At 43.4% G+C, this 13034-nt stretch overlaps 1 protein-coding gene, 1 long non-coding RNA gene and 1 other non-coding gene across 5 annotated transcripts in view; 1 reads left to right on the plus strand and 2 right to left on the minus strand.

The window, feature by feature from the left end:
* Positions 1–9582, minus strand: LOC134474255 (uncharacterized). The gene is made up of 2 exons (XR_010044990.1): positions 9447–9582; positions 1–6356 (listed from the first exon to the last, which is right to left on the minus strand). It is a non-coding gene; the product is annotated as an uncharacterized LOC134474255 (long non-coding RNA).
* Positions 5853–5925, minus strand: Trnak-cuu (transfer RNA lysine (anticodon CUU)). The gene has a single exon. It is a non-coding gene; the product is annotated as a tRNA-Lys (tRNA).
* Psma3 (proteasome 20S subunit alpha 3) overlaps positions 9551–13034 on the plus strand; it is a 19060-nt gene continuing 15576 nt past the window's right edge. The window contains exons 1-2 of one of the 3 annotated variants that reach the window (XM_003472428.5): positions 9551–9710; positions 12392–12474. In XM_003472428.5, the coding sequence (XP_003472476.1) occupies positions 9690–9710; positions 12392–12474 (104 nt within the window). In that variant the 5' untranslated portion in view covers positions 9551–9689. Of the gene's footprint in view, positions 9711–11210; positions 11232–12391; positions 12475–13034 lie in introns of those variants that run through there. The other 2 variants (XM_023566079.2, XM_063241537.1) reach the window with 2 other exon arrangements.

Genomic DNA, 13034 nt, shown 5'->3' on the forward strand with positions numbered 1-13034 from the left:
TTTTTTTTTTCTTTTTCTTTTTTATTGGTACCAGGGATCGAACTCACGACTGCCTGCTTGTAAGGCAGGCGCTTATGCCGCTGAGCTAAATCCCCAGTCCCCGAAAAAAAAATTTTTTTTAAACCTCTATCTTCGTCACCTAATGCCACTTTTATAGTGCAGGACTAAGGTTCATTTGTTACCTACTGAATGTCTGCTATGTGCCTAGTATAGCTTTAATACTAAAAGTGCTATAGCAATAAGACCTTAGCACTTGTAAACTAGCAGAAATGGATGTGTAAGCAAGCAGTGATATAGGTGTAGTGAGGGGCCTGGACAGTATCAGCTGCTTGTTACTGATGTACATCTGTAGGTAAAGGGGAAAAAAAATTCATGAAAAGAGGCTTTTGACCTGGTTCCCACAGGATCTCAATAGTTGGCAGTTATTCTAGGTCACGTGAACTGAATTTTCTACACATCTTCAATTGGGTGGTGTCACATTACAGAAACAGGATAACATTGAGATATCACTAATTATACTTGAAGAGTTTTGAAAAACATGGTAAACCAGTAACTAGCACTGTGAAAGTTCAATCTGTCAATCTAGTTTGCTCATCCAAGTTTCCTGAAGGTGAGATTCTTCTGTGGGCCTACCACTGTTCCACAGTGGAACAGGGATCACATACAGTGATTATTTTCCAAGCACATTATCCATAACAGACATAAGTTTCACATAATCCTTCCTATACAGCCTTCATCCTCCTCAGGAACATATTTCCTAACTTTTTTTTTTTTACTGGTACCAGGGATCGACCTCATGACCATGTACGTGCTTGCAAGACAGGCGCTTATGCTGCTGAGCTAAATCCCCAGCCCCATATTTCTTAACTTTGAGATCACTCAATGAGCTTTCCATAAATAGATATACTGTTGTCAGTTACATAGTTTAACTGTGTAAGTCTCTAAGGGGACTCCCCCAGTCCCCAGCCTGTGCACCAGCAGAACTACTGTTCGCAGGGAACTCGGCTCAGCACTAGTCAAACAGGAAAGGAGATAATAGGCAAGGAAGTTTGCAGGTCCTGGGGACATCTGGAGACACCCAAGGATTTACACCAGACACTTTGAAGGATGACGCACTGAGATGCAAGATCACCAGAAGACGGACTACAGATGTTCTTGGGCTCTTCCTGCCAAATGTCTGTTGCCTTTTGTCCACCTCTATAAAGAGGACATACTTCTCTTTGTTCAGGGCAGAAGGTCTGATCATGCTGTCTGCTTGTTCCCAGGCACAACAAATTCCGTGCCATGTTGCCTTCACACAAACCTGATGGTCTCTGCTGGTTAACTATGTTACTGTAACATGATTTCTGCAGGAATGATTATTTTATTTTTCTGCTTCACATTCATACTGACTTGGTCTTTCATTGACATTAGCTTACAACATTTTCTTATTGTTAAGTAATATAAAAACATCACTTGGGTGGTGTCACATTACAGAAACAGGATAACATTGAGATATCACTAATTATACTTGAAGAGTTTTGAAAAACATGGTAAACCAGTAAATAGCACTGTGAAAGTTCAATCTGTCAATCTAGTTTCCTCATCCAAGTTTCCTGAAGGTGAGATTAAACTGAGTTATAAACTGAAAGTTTATAACTAACTATAAAGTGGCAAATGACCAGTGAGAGGAGTTAAGGAGTGGTCTCTGTTAATTGGTTGAAATACACCTCACAAAAAGATACATTGTGGTCTCAACCTCAGTACCTATGAAGGTGACCTTATTTGGAAACAGTTGTAGATACAAATTTGGATGAGATCATTAAAGTGGGCCCTAATTCAGTATCACTGTTGTCCTGAATAAGAGGATGTGAGAGAGGTGCACACAGAACCCTGAGTGATGACTAAGACACACATAAACCATGTAGCTGAAAATGCCAAAGAACTATATGGGATACCAGAAGCTACAGGAAAGGTCATTTTGTGTCAGTAGTCTAAGCAGGCCTTGCACCTATGGTTCCTGCCTCAGCTTCCGAAGTAAAAGAATGTTTTGAGACTGTCCCTACCAATACCATGATTTCAAGTTTCTAGCCTTCAGCACAATATGACAATAGTTTCAAGCTACCCAGTTTATGATATTTTGTCATGGCAGCCTTATAGTGCTTGAGGCTAGAAACTTAAAATCACAGCGTTGGCAGAGACACAATCTCAGAAACTTTTACTCAGGAAGCTGAGGCAGGAAGCATGGGTTCAAGGCCTGCATACATTGGCCAGATACTAATTTAGCTGTTCAAGACACATTTGTGAACAAGCCAGACCCTGTCTCAAAAGACAATGACAACAAAAAAGCCCTATGGTCTGTGGAAAAAATAACAGCAAGGTAAAGTGTGGTGACAACTGGGCACATTGTCCTGTGATTTTTGAACAAACTAGGCAGATGAGTTCAGTGGCTATTTGAGAGGAAAAGTAACGTCTAAGAAACAAGCCAGGCAAGAGCCATACTGAAGGCACTGCCTGACACATCCTGGGGGCGGCAAAGGCCACAGGAGAAACGTAAGAGACAGGCACATCTTCTCAGGGTTCCTCAAAGGAGACGCGCCCTCTGAGAGTTCTGAGTAAAATAAGATGTTCTAGCTTTAACTAGGTTACTCTACATAATGTGGAGGACAGAGTTGAGGGAAACAATTGATGCAGGAAGATCCGTTAAGAAACCATAATCCCAGTTCCTAGGGAGGCTGAGACAAGAACCTGACAAATTCAAAGCCAGCCCCGGCAACTTACTGATGCTGTCTCAAAATGTATTTTTACAAATGTGAGGGTGTAGCTCAGGGATTGTAGCAAAGTGCCTGCCTAATGCATGAGGCCCTGGGTCTGATCCCTAGCACTGTAAGCAAGAAGGAAACCATTGTAGGAGAGGTGATAGTATAGATGAAGTGCCTACTGGAAGGGTGAGACATCTGATTCTGGAAATATCTTGAAGGATTTGGTGTGGATGTTCCAACTATCAAATGCTATGTAACAGACTTCTCTAAGAACTAGTGGGTTAAAACAAGAATTTTATTTACATATAATTCTGTGCTCAGGAATTGAGGTAAAAAAAGGCTCAGCAGAGCAGTACTATTCCATCTGGTGTCACTGAGGGGAATCACCTGCAGGATGCCATTGGTGTGCTGGAAGTGGGAGGGTGAGAGAATTTCCCTACCCGTCTGGGGTCTCAGTACTTTCTCCACAGCCGCTCTCCACTACACATGGCCTTTCTCTCCATGTGGCTAGCATGAGCTTCCTCAAAGTTTCATCTTACATAGTGTTGCAGGCAGCTGAGTTAGTTAGAAATATTATAGGCAGTGAGACAGGGCTAGGTCCTCAAAGGAGCCAGTGCAGATACCTTACTACTGTGGGGGAGACAGACACCTCCTGCTGTGGGCCAGGCCTCAAGACAAAGGGTCAAAAAATGCATCTACATCCTAAAGGCTGATATTCTAATTAGTTCCCTATCACCCTGAGGAAGCCTAGAGTCACCATCCCAACCCCCTAGGGAAGAGTCACAGCTCTAAGAATGCCTGCTTAATATGCACTTGCTTTCCCATTTGTCCCCAATTTAATCAATTTTACATGAACTACTAATCTTATTGGCTAACCATAGTTCTGTCCCACCTTAGGCCCATGTGCCTTGTGAACACCCACCACCACCACCTTGAACCCATGGTTTTACTCTATATAAAAGTCCCTGGAAAAGACAGTCTTTGGTAATGCGGTCGGAACCCCTTCTGTCTCTCTCACACAGAAGCATTTTTCCTCTCAATAAATATATTCTACTCTTAACCTCCGTTATTCCTAAAATTCATTCTCTGATTCTAGAGAAAAGGAACTCGCAAACATAGTAAGTTGAGAGTTTCACTCTCCTATATCAATAGCACGTGGCACCAAAGGAGTATAATAATTTGCTTACCATTATGTTAATATCCCCTGGATAAAATTAACCACATGGGTGGGTGAGGGGAATACCACAGGCTTGACTCATCCAACAGTACTTTCATAATGGCGTTGAAGGAAACGAGAGAAATCAATGATTCCAAATTTTTGATCTGAATAAGTACAAAGACTATTTTTAAAAACAAAAAAGGAAAATTGCTAATAGAGAAATAGGTTTTTGGACGAGTATCAAAGATTACATTCTGTACACACTGAATGTGGAATAGCTACCAGATATCCAAATGCATGTTTAAGTTTGCGGGGGACCGTGTTAGGAGAATCAAGAGCACCTTACTGCGGTGGATGCTAAGGGTGGAGGTTAACTGTCAAAGCGACCACACTTGTAAAACATTTTTGGTAGTGATACGGGGATAATATCAGAACCTTCAAGTGTGGCATACGAGAAATATTGTAACTCCCAACCTGTTAGATGTCTGAGAGTTTGTTTTCTCTAAAATTGAAGAATAAAGTCGATGAACAACGAAGGTTAAAAGTAGGATTTTTTTTTTTTTTTTTTTTTTTGTCTTTTTCTTTTTTATCGGTACCGGGGATCGAACTCACGACCCGCTGCTTGCAAGGCAGGCACTTATGCCGCTGAGCTAAATCCCCAGCCCCAAAAGTAGGCAGAATGCTCCTGACAGAGGGACAGAAGGGAACCCTTTACATGACAGAAAGCTCCTGACAGAGGGACAGAAGGGAACCCTTTACAGAGAAATCTTACATAGCACAACTCACATGGGTGTAATGTGGGTTACAGATACGATCAACCAATAAGATTCCAAGTAGCTGCTTAGGTAATACTGATCCAATGGGGAAGCCAGTCGGTAAAGTGGGCGTGGAAAGAACAAAGAACTTCTCAGGCAGGTGACAGATAAAAGGGGTGGGATCTTTGGTTGCCCATTGGGTGACTGATGCCTATCTTGCCTTGGTTAGATGAGACTTATCTCACCCCTGGGGCAGTGTGTTGGTCGCTCCTTTGTTGTTATCTTCAGGCCTGGCTTCCAACTGATGGTCTCTGGCCACAGCCCTAGTATTTTCCCCTTTTGTCTGACTTCCTCCGGGGCCCAGCACCGTCGGCCTACAATATTTCTACCTACCCCAGCTGTCTATTATACCAGGACAACAGATCAGGCCTGCCCAGTAACACTTGGACTTAGTACATCTGGGACACCTAGCTTCCTTCCGGGTCTCGGCCGCCCCTCCGTCATCTCGCCCGACCGTGGGCGCTGGGATGAGGGTTACTTAGGCCCACCCCCAACGCCGCGAACCGTGAAGCCCTCACGGCGAGCAGCCGCCTGCACATCCCTCCCTCCCCCACAGGGCGCGGTTCGCGGGCTGCGTAAAGAAACCCGCAGCGGCTCACTGGGTCACTGGATCAAGATCAAACAGGGATGTTACAGCGGCTTTCCAACCCGCTGGCCGAACTCGCGCACTTGCTGGCCCGCCGAGCAGCTCCCCTGAGAGCCGGCGGGCAGGGCCCGGGGAAGAGGGAAAGGAGACGTCCCTTCGGGGCTAGTTCCCAGAGAACCAGGGTCCCGCAGCGAGGAAACCGCTCCAGCTGGCAGGGACCGGACTCACAGGCGCGGTGGAAGCTGCACACGCCACAGTGCTCACAAAGCTGTGCCGCCCCAGGCCGGCCCGCGACCGCGCACGCGCACGGGAAGCAGCCCACAGCTCTAGCCGGGCGAAAGGCACAGGCGAGGAGGGGCGCAGTCCGGTGCGCACGCGCAGTCTGCGGCGCCTTGGCGATGGCGCCAGCCCTTTTCCAGATCTGGTTGGAACTGAAAGCAGTTACTTCAACTCAGCTAAGGACACTTCTTAAATGAGTGTTTTAGGAAAAAATATGGAGAGAGAGGGTTTGTATACCATTGAGTGTTATGGTGAAAAAAACACAAGCCTTCCGCCCAACGTGGGGCTCGAACCCACGACCCTGGGATTAAGAGTCCCATGCTCTACCGACTGAGCTAGCCGGGCTGCCGTCAGGAGGCTGCTCACCGCAGCCCTTTAGAGATCATACCCGCTGCTCAGTTTCCTTCCTACAAAGATGGCCACATACTATGGAATCGACTTTTCAGGATTATTAGTCAAAACTTCTGAACACATTTACTTTTTAATGCACTCGCTTTGGAACTGCTATTTTAACGGGAGCCCTCGCCCGCCATCCTCGGCCAGCAGAGGGATGCAGCGGGTGCCCAACTCGAGGCTCCAGGGGCTCTGAATGCCGAGGTGAAAATGTAAGATAAGAGAAACAGCCTGTCTCGGATTGAGAGATAACGCAGGACGTCGGGACGCCTCCCGAGCAGATGTCGAGCCCGGACTAGGTGGCGGGGTCGCAGGATGCGGACTCTGGCCACGCAGTGCACGGAAGCTGGCGTCCTAAATGGCCAGGTGCCTCTCCTAAAAACCTACACAGAGCAACAAGACATTCCAATTAGTAACAATTTTCTCTTACCCTGGTAAACGAATTTATTTGTGATTGTTTTATAAATTGGTACCGCGGGACTGGAAGTGAATTAACTAGTGTTTGCATATTGTATTATTTATCTTAACAATTGGTAAAGATAATGTATTATCACAATATTATTGAATCTGTTAATCATATATGATTTATTAAAATTACTTATTAAGTACATATCACTTACAAGGTATTCTTAGGAATTCTAATAGATGAATTAGACTCAGCCTCAAAAAGCAAATCACCCTATAAGAAAGATGAGTAGCTGGGAGTGGAGGCACACACATGCAATCCCAGAACTCCAGAAGCTGAGACTGGAAGATTGCCTCAAATTCGAGGTTGGCCTGGTCTACATAGTGAGTTCAAGGCCAACCAAACTTTATAGTAAGTGAGACCTGTCTCAGAAAACAAAAAAAATGTATAAATTTCATGACAATTTTTGTCTTCAAATGTAATTTGGAGTAATTCGGTAAAACAAATAAATTTAAATCCCTTTAAATCATGTAAAAATCAAGCAAATAACCAAAATCCTGAGACCACAATTCTGTGCATCAAGCCTCAAGGTAGGACAGTTCCTCTAACAAGTTCACAGAGTCCCCACAATAATTCATTGAGTGTCCCAGTCACTTAGATACTGTTTATTACACACAAGTAATTAAGTTATTTAAAGGCTTTAACTAAGGCTTGGGGTTTTAGCTCAGTGGCATAAGTACCTGCCTTGCAAGCAAGCAATTGTGAGTTCAATCCCTGGTACTGATAAAAAAGGAAAAAGACAAAAAGAAAAAAAAGGTTTTAACTAAATAGCTAAACAAGTTTAAATACATGAACCTTCCTGTGACTGTATCCGTTTAGCTTTTCTTTAACAGTTTCTTGGCCTATGTTGGTCTAAATTAGAACCCCTCATGAAAGAACTGTGGACTAGAATATTTAATGATAGTTAAGTGACTAGTCTTCCAAATAAACTCCATCTTTTATTCATTCATTTGTTCAAGAATAAAACCTAATCATTAGTAATAATGCTTCATTGGCTGAGAGAACTATTCAAATTCATTTTTTCTTTATTTTTCTGCATCCAGTTCTTCAGCAAGCCCTAAAATTTGAAATCCATCCACTTCTTTTCCACTTGCTGTCTCTACAAATCACTTTCCTTTACCAAAGCACCTACAAACCTATAGCAAATGAGAAATCATTTTTAAAATTTAAATCAAGTAGCATAATTTTCCTGCTTCAAAAAGTCTAATAATTTCATAGCAAAAAACCAACCATCAATATAAAACAGATAATAGATCATTAGAATAATAATTAATTGAAATAAGAATTATTAGGTGGGCTGGGGATTTAGCTCCGTAGCATAACTGCCTGGCAAGTGCAAGGTCATGAGTTCTATCCCAGATACCAAAAAAAAAAAAAAAAAAAAAAAAAAAAATCATCAGGTGCTATTCTTGCACCTGGCTAGCCAGCTTAAGTTACTCAGGTAATTCCCACCATCCTCACTGTCACTCATCCCTGAGCCACCCCCCTTCTTCACAAGATAATAAATTCTGGGAGAAGTCTAGGATCAAGGCCTTTGTCCCCATGTCCTCATGAAGATGGGGCTTAGGACCCTTTGGCTGCTCATAACTTGGAATATATCTTTGTACCTTTACTCTTGACACTGTTTGCATTGGTGGTGGTAGATTGGAATTAACTTGCTGGGATTCCAATAACATCTCAATGGGAATACAAATATAACATTTTGGATTGTGAGGAAAACTAGAAGGAGGATTACAATACTTGGATGACTGAACTCCTTATTTGGGCTTACAATAAGTCTCAGCACTCAGTAGAAGCTGTGAGTTTGAGGCCAGTCTCAGCTATACAATGAGCTGAAAGTCAGACAGGCTGTCTCAACAAAGAACAACAACAAAAAAGACAATACAACAACAACAAAAAAAGATGAAATGCTATGAAAAGTAAAGAACTAAGCAACTATTCTCCAGATTAAAACAGACTGAAAATATGACAACTGCATGAAATGTGTGATCTTGGATCTTGCTTTTGGGAGAATTGCAAAGCTACCAATAAAGTAGATAGTATTTAACTTTCTGATTTTTCACAATTTGAATTGTACTACAATTAGCAGTACTAACTTTTATTCAGCAAAATGTTATTTGGAAGAGATATATACGCAAATATTTAGGATTTATAAATATTCTGCCAGCTTTTTATTTACAATCATATTAAAATTCAGTCTCTACTAGATGTAGTTACATGTCTACATCTCTAATTTCTACTTAATCTGGATGGCAGCTCAGACTTGACAGTTCCTAAAAACAGCCAAGTTGTCCCTATTGGCAGTTTTGTGTCCATTGAGCCTTTTCTTACCTAAATTTCAGTTTAAATATCGCTCCTTTAGAAAGTCATACCGTGGGCACCAAGACAAAAGGTCACATCATTACCTACTAACTCACTGTTTTCACTTTTTAACACTTACTGTAAGATGCAGCTAAAAGGCTATTTATTTTGTTGCCCAGTTCCTACCACAGAACGCAAGTTCCATTTAGAATGGGAGTAAAACTTTTTCATTTTCTCAGCACTGTTTAACATAGGACTTTCAGACATACTAGTGCTTAAAAAATCTAGTAAGTGTGGTTAGCCTTTACTCTAGAAAGGACACCGACAGGTCTGTAAAATTGCAAGTCAAATTGACACAGATGAGATCCTTAAAGTGCAACTGCTACCTAGTAGCCTCAAGAGGGAGAAACAGAGACCATCTAGATACTGGGTTAGAACCAGGAGGTCGAAAACAAAGGGATGGATATTTCTCTTTTGTTTTCTCTGTTCCTTTATTATTTTTTTCGGACTGTTACTATTTAGCCCAGGTCGCTTCGAACTCACAAAGATCCTGAGCTCAACCTCCCAGATATTGGTATTACTGAGATGCAACACCACATCCCGCAGTTTTCTGGGGTTTGGGGAGGTGGGGTGGGGCGGTGGAGAAGAGGAATACTTCTCCACTTCAAGAAGGGAAAGAAATGAAATAATAATAAAAGATAATAACCATTAGGAAAACGGACGAAACAGCTTCTCAATATCCAGCCCCATGACTCAGGGGGCAGACAGCACTGGAATCTTTGCTTCTGCGTCTGCGCGGTGTTCCCACAAGCCTCTTCGAGTCACAGCAGGAGACTCTATTGGTTGGAGAGCGCCAATGGGAGGTCGTGTTACTGGCTTGCATGAGGCTGCGGCGTAGGCTAAGTGCTGTAGGCCTAGAATCGCTACGCGCTCCAGAGGTTTGGCTACGATGAGCTCGATCGGAACCGGGGTGAGTCTGTCGCCCGCTCTGGCGGCCTGGTCGGTGGGTAAGCGTGTCGGTGGGTTAGCGTGCATGCGAGGATGCGGACAGCCCGCGGTGGGGGACTTTGGCCCAGAGCGCCTCAGGCCGGGGGCGTCTCGCTGCTGGCCAAAATCCGCTGGTGGAGGAGACCCGAGTGGTGGGCCGAGGTCGGGACCGGCGACCCCCAGGCACTGCAGCTTGGCGCTCGCGGGCTCCACGGGGCAACTGCAAGGCCGGAGCCGCCTGAGATTGCTGAGTCACTGTTTGAACTAGGGGAAATCGAAAGTGGAACTTTTTGATACTGAAGTGTGTAAAGAGTTTAGTTCTCGCCTAGCCTCGCCTTTAGAGCTCCCGAGGCAACACGGCCCGGTTTCCGGGTCCGGAGCCGGGGCCGCCTTCGAGGGTGTCATAGTGCGGAGTCCTGGATCTGAGACGCTGCGTCTGGTGCATCCGCTCAGCTTTTCTTTCGTTCCAGCCTTTCCTATACAGATTACTTAATTGCATTTTCGGGCACTGATGCTGTAAACGAGCAGATGACTATCTAATGTGGATGTGGGAGTTGGATTCCTTAACCTGCTTGATAACTTTGTTTAGCGTATTGCGTTTATGAAGTGCTTTGCTTGTTCCTTTTATACATATTCATGCAGACAAGTTTTTAAGGAATCTATTATTTCCACTGAAGATGTATAGATTTTTTTCAGTTTATGTATTTCTGCATAGTCAAGATTTTCATATTAAATCCAAATACTGGTGCCTGGGTTTGACAATAGGTAGATTTTATTATAATCGGTCAAGTGAAAATAAAGCTATGATTTATCTTTAATTTCTTTTCTACTTTATGCTTAGAGCCAAGTTGTTTTTGTTGTTGTCATTGCTGCTGATGTTTTCCGCTTCACTCTTAAAAGGTACTCCCTTTTTTCTCTGTTCTCTAGTGAACCCCACCCCCATTTTTGGAGTATCTGAAGGCAGCATGCACTCTTATTTTCGTTGTTTTTTGAGAGAGTCTGGCTGTGTAGTCTAGGCAGGTCTCCAACTGGTGGCGATCCTCTTGACTCAGCCTCCCTAATGCAGGGACTACAGGTGTTCACCATCACGTGTGGCTTCGTTCACTTTTTTTTTTTTTTGGTCTTTTTGAGTCAGGGTCTCACTGTGCAGTTCAGGCTGGCCTTAGGCTCACTTTGCAGCCCAAGCTGGTCTCGAACTCGCAATGATCCACCTGCCTCAGCCTCCCAAGTGCTGGAATCACAGGTGTGCACCAACACGCCCGGTGCTTCGTTCACTCTTATTGACAAAAATTTATTTTCTAGAGGCAGAGAGATATTTTAAAATTTTTGATCATTGCCTCCCTGCTTAAACTCCCTGCTTAAACTCACTGCATTTATAATAAAATACTGTGCCCTACTGCCTATTTTATACCCACTGCAGCCTGAAAGGCCCACCAGAGTTTGGGTCTACTCTCCCTTACTGGTGTAGACACACTGTTCTGCACTTGCTGCGCTCAGAATGCAGGTAAGAAGAGGGGGCCTGTTTCGGTTGCTTGGTTGGGCTCCACGTGTTGCAGCTGTGAGGTGTTTGTGTCAGATGTCAGGAAGGAGCTTCCTCTGTATCCTGAATGGAGGTTTCCTTGCCACTGAGGGCTGACTAATAAAACTTCCTCAACAGGACTTTCTTTGATGAAGCACTCTGTAGTACTTACATCATCTTACTGTTTTACTTATTTTCTAGGAGTTTTTGTTTTTGTTTTGTTTGAGACTGGGTCTTGCTGTGTAGTTCAGGCTGGTCTTGAACTGGTGATCTTCCTACCTCAGCCTCCTAAGTGCTGGAACTACTGGTATGCAACACCAAGCCCAACTCGTTTTACTGTTTCATTTTCATTACTTTTTCTGGTTTAGTTCTGTGTTTCTACCTAAATATGTTTCTGATTGAATTAAACATGAAATACTTTATGAATGAGTGATTATCTTTGTACTTTCACTTAGTGACATATATAATAGGTGCTGGGTGAGGGGCAGGGTCTCCACAGGGTCTCCCTGTCTCACTGTGTTAGCCTAGACTGACCTTGAATTTGCAGTATCCTCTTTCCTCAGCCTTCTAAGTGCTGGGATGATAGGCAAGGGCCACCAAGCCTGGCATAGTGGGTACTTACTAAAGATGAATGTTAAATGCTTTGACCATCACCCTTCAGTTAGTAGTACAGATACAAATGGAAATCTTCTCTCTGGGCTAGAGTAGTTCAGTAGTACAGCACTTGTCTAGCAAGTACCAGGCCCTGGGTTTGCTCTCCAGCACCGAAAAAAAAGAGGTTCAGACTTTCGTCTCTGCCACCCTGTATTAACTTTTTAAGAAATGTGTTGGTAGTTGGGTGTGCTGGCATGTGCTTGTAATCCCAGCACTTGGGATGAGGCAAGAAGATTGCAAGTTCAAAGCCAACCTGTCTCAAAAGAAGGAAAACAAATGAGTTTCACGTCCCATATGAATGAATTTCTGGTGTCCTATAAGTTCAGCAGCAGAAGTCTAAACTGTGACTTTCCCTTGGCCACTGTTTGCAGCACTGACATGCTTCTCTTCCTCTCACAGTCCCAACGCTTAAACATTTAGGGAAAAACCAATTTGGTTGTTACTTATCAAAGACATGTTGTAAACTTACTATTTTTGCCGTGTTTTCTTAGTATGACCTGTCAGCCTCTACATTCTCTCCTGATGGAAGAGTTTTTCAAGTCGAATATGCTATGAAGGCTGTAGAAAATAGTAGGTAAGAAACACTGTTTTACTTGAAGTTAATGCCTTAACCAGGAATTAAATTTCTTTTATTTTGTGTATTTTTAGTAATTAAGCTTTCTTTGACACAAACTAGTACATGCCTGTCATGGTTTATGCTGGTGGCCCCCAGGCCTCATGCATTTGCATTGTGCATTTGTCACTGGTTATTGTCTAGTGCTTAGATTGGAGGTGTGAGTGCTACACTGGCCTAGGGGTGGAGCCAAGATGTAATGTAATGGCCGGAAAAAGGTGTGTCTTGCTCTTTTGCCAGTTTCCACCTTGCTGTTTGCAGCCGCCATAAACTGTGGCCTAGCCATGCCAGCCTGCTTTAGAGCCAACTAAATATGGACCAAAACCTCCAGGAACTGTAAATTATAAACCTTTCCTTTCCCAATTTGGGCTTCATGTATTTTGTCTCAGCAACAAGTAAAAAGTAACTACGACAATGCTCTAAAATTGTCTCACCTCAAGTCATTTCCAGTTTTGTTGGCCAAATTTTTCCCAAGAACTGAGTCCTGTATTTTCAGTTGGCTCCACTTACATAGCCATGTC

This window comes from Cavia porcellus, unplaced genomic scaffold (assembly GCF_034190915.1).
Source record: "Cavia porcellus strain 051 isolate PalLab524CR breed Dunkin Hartley unplaced genomic scaffold, mCavPor4.1 scaffold_31, whole genome shotgun sequence".
Lineage (NCBI taxonomy): Eukaryota > Metazoa > Chordata > Mammalia > Rodentia > Caviidae > Cavia > Cavia porcellus.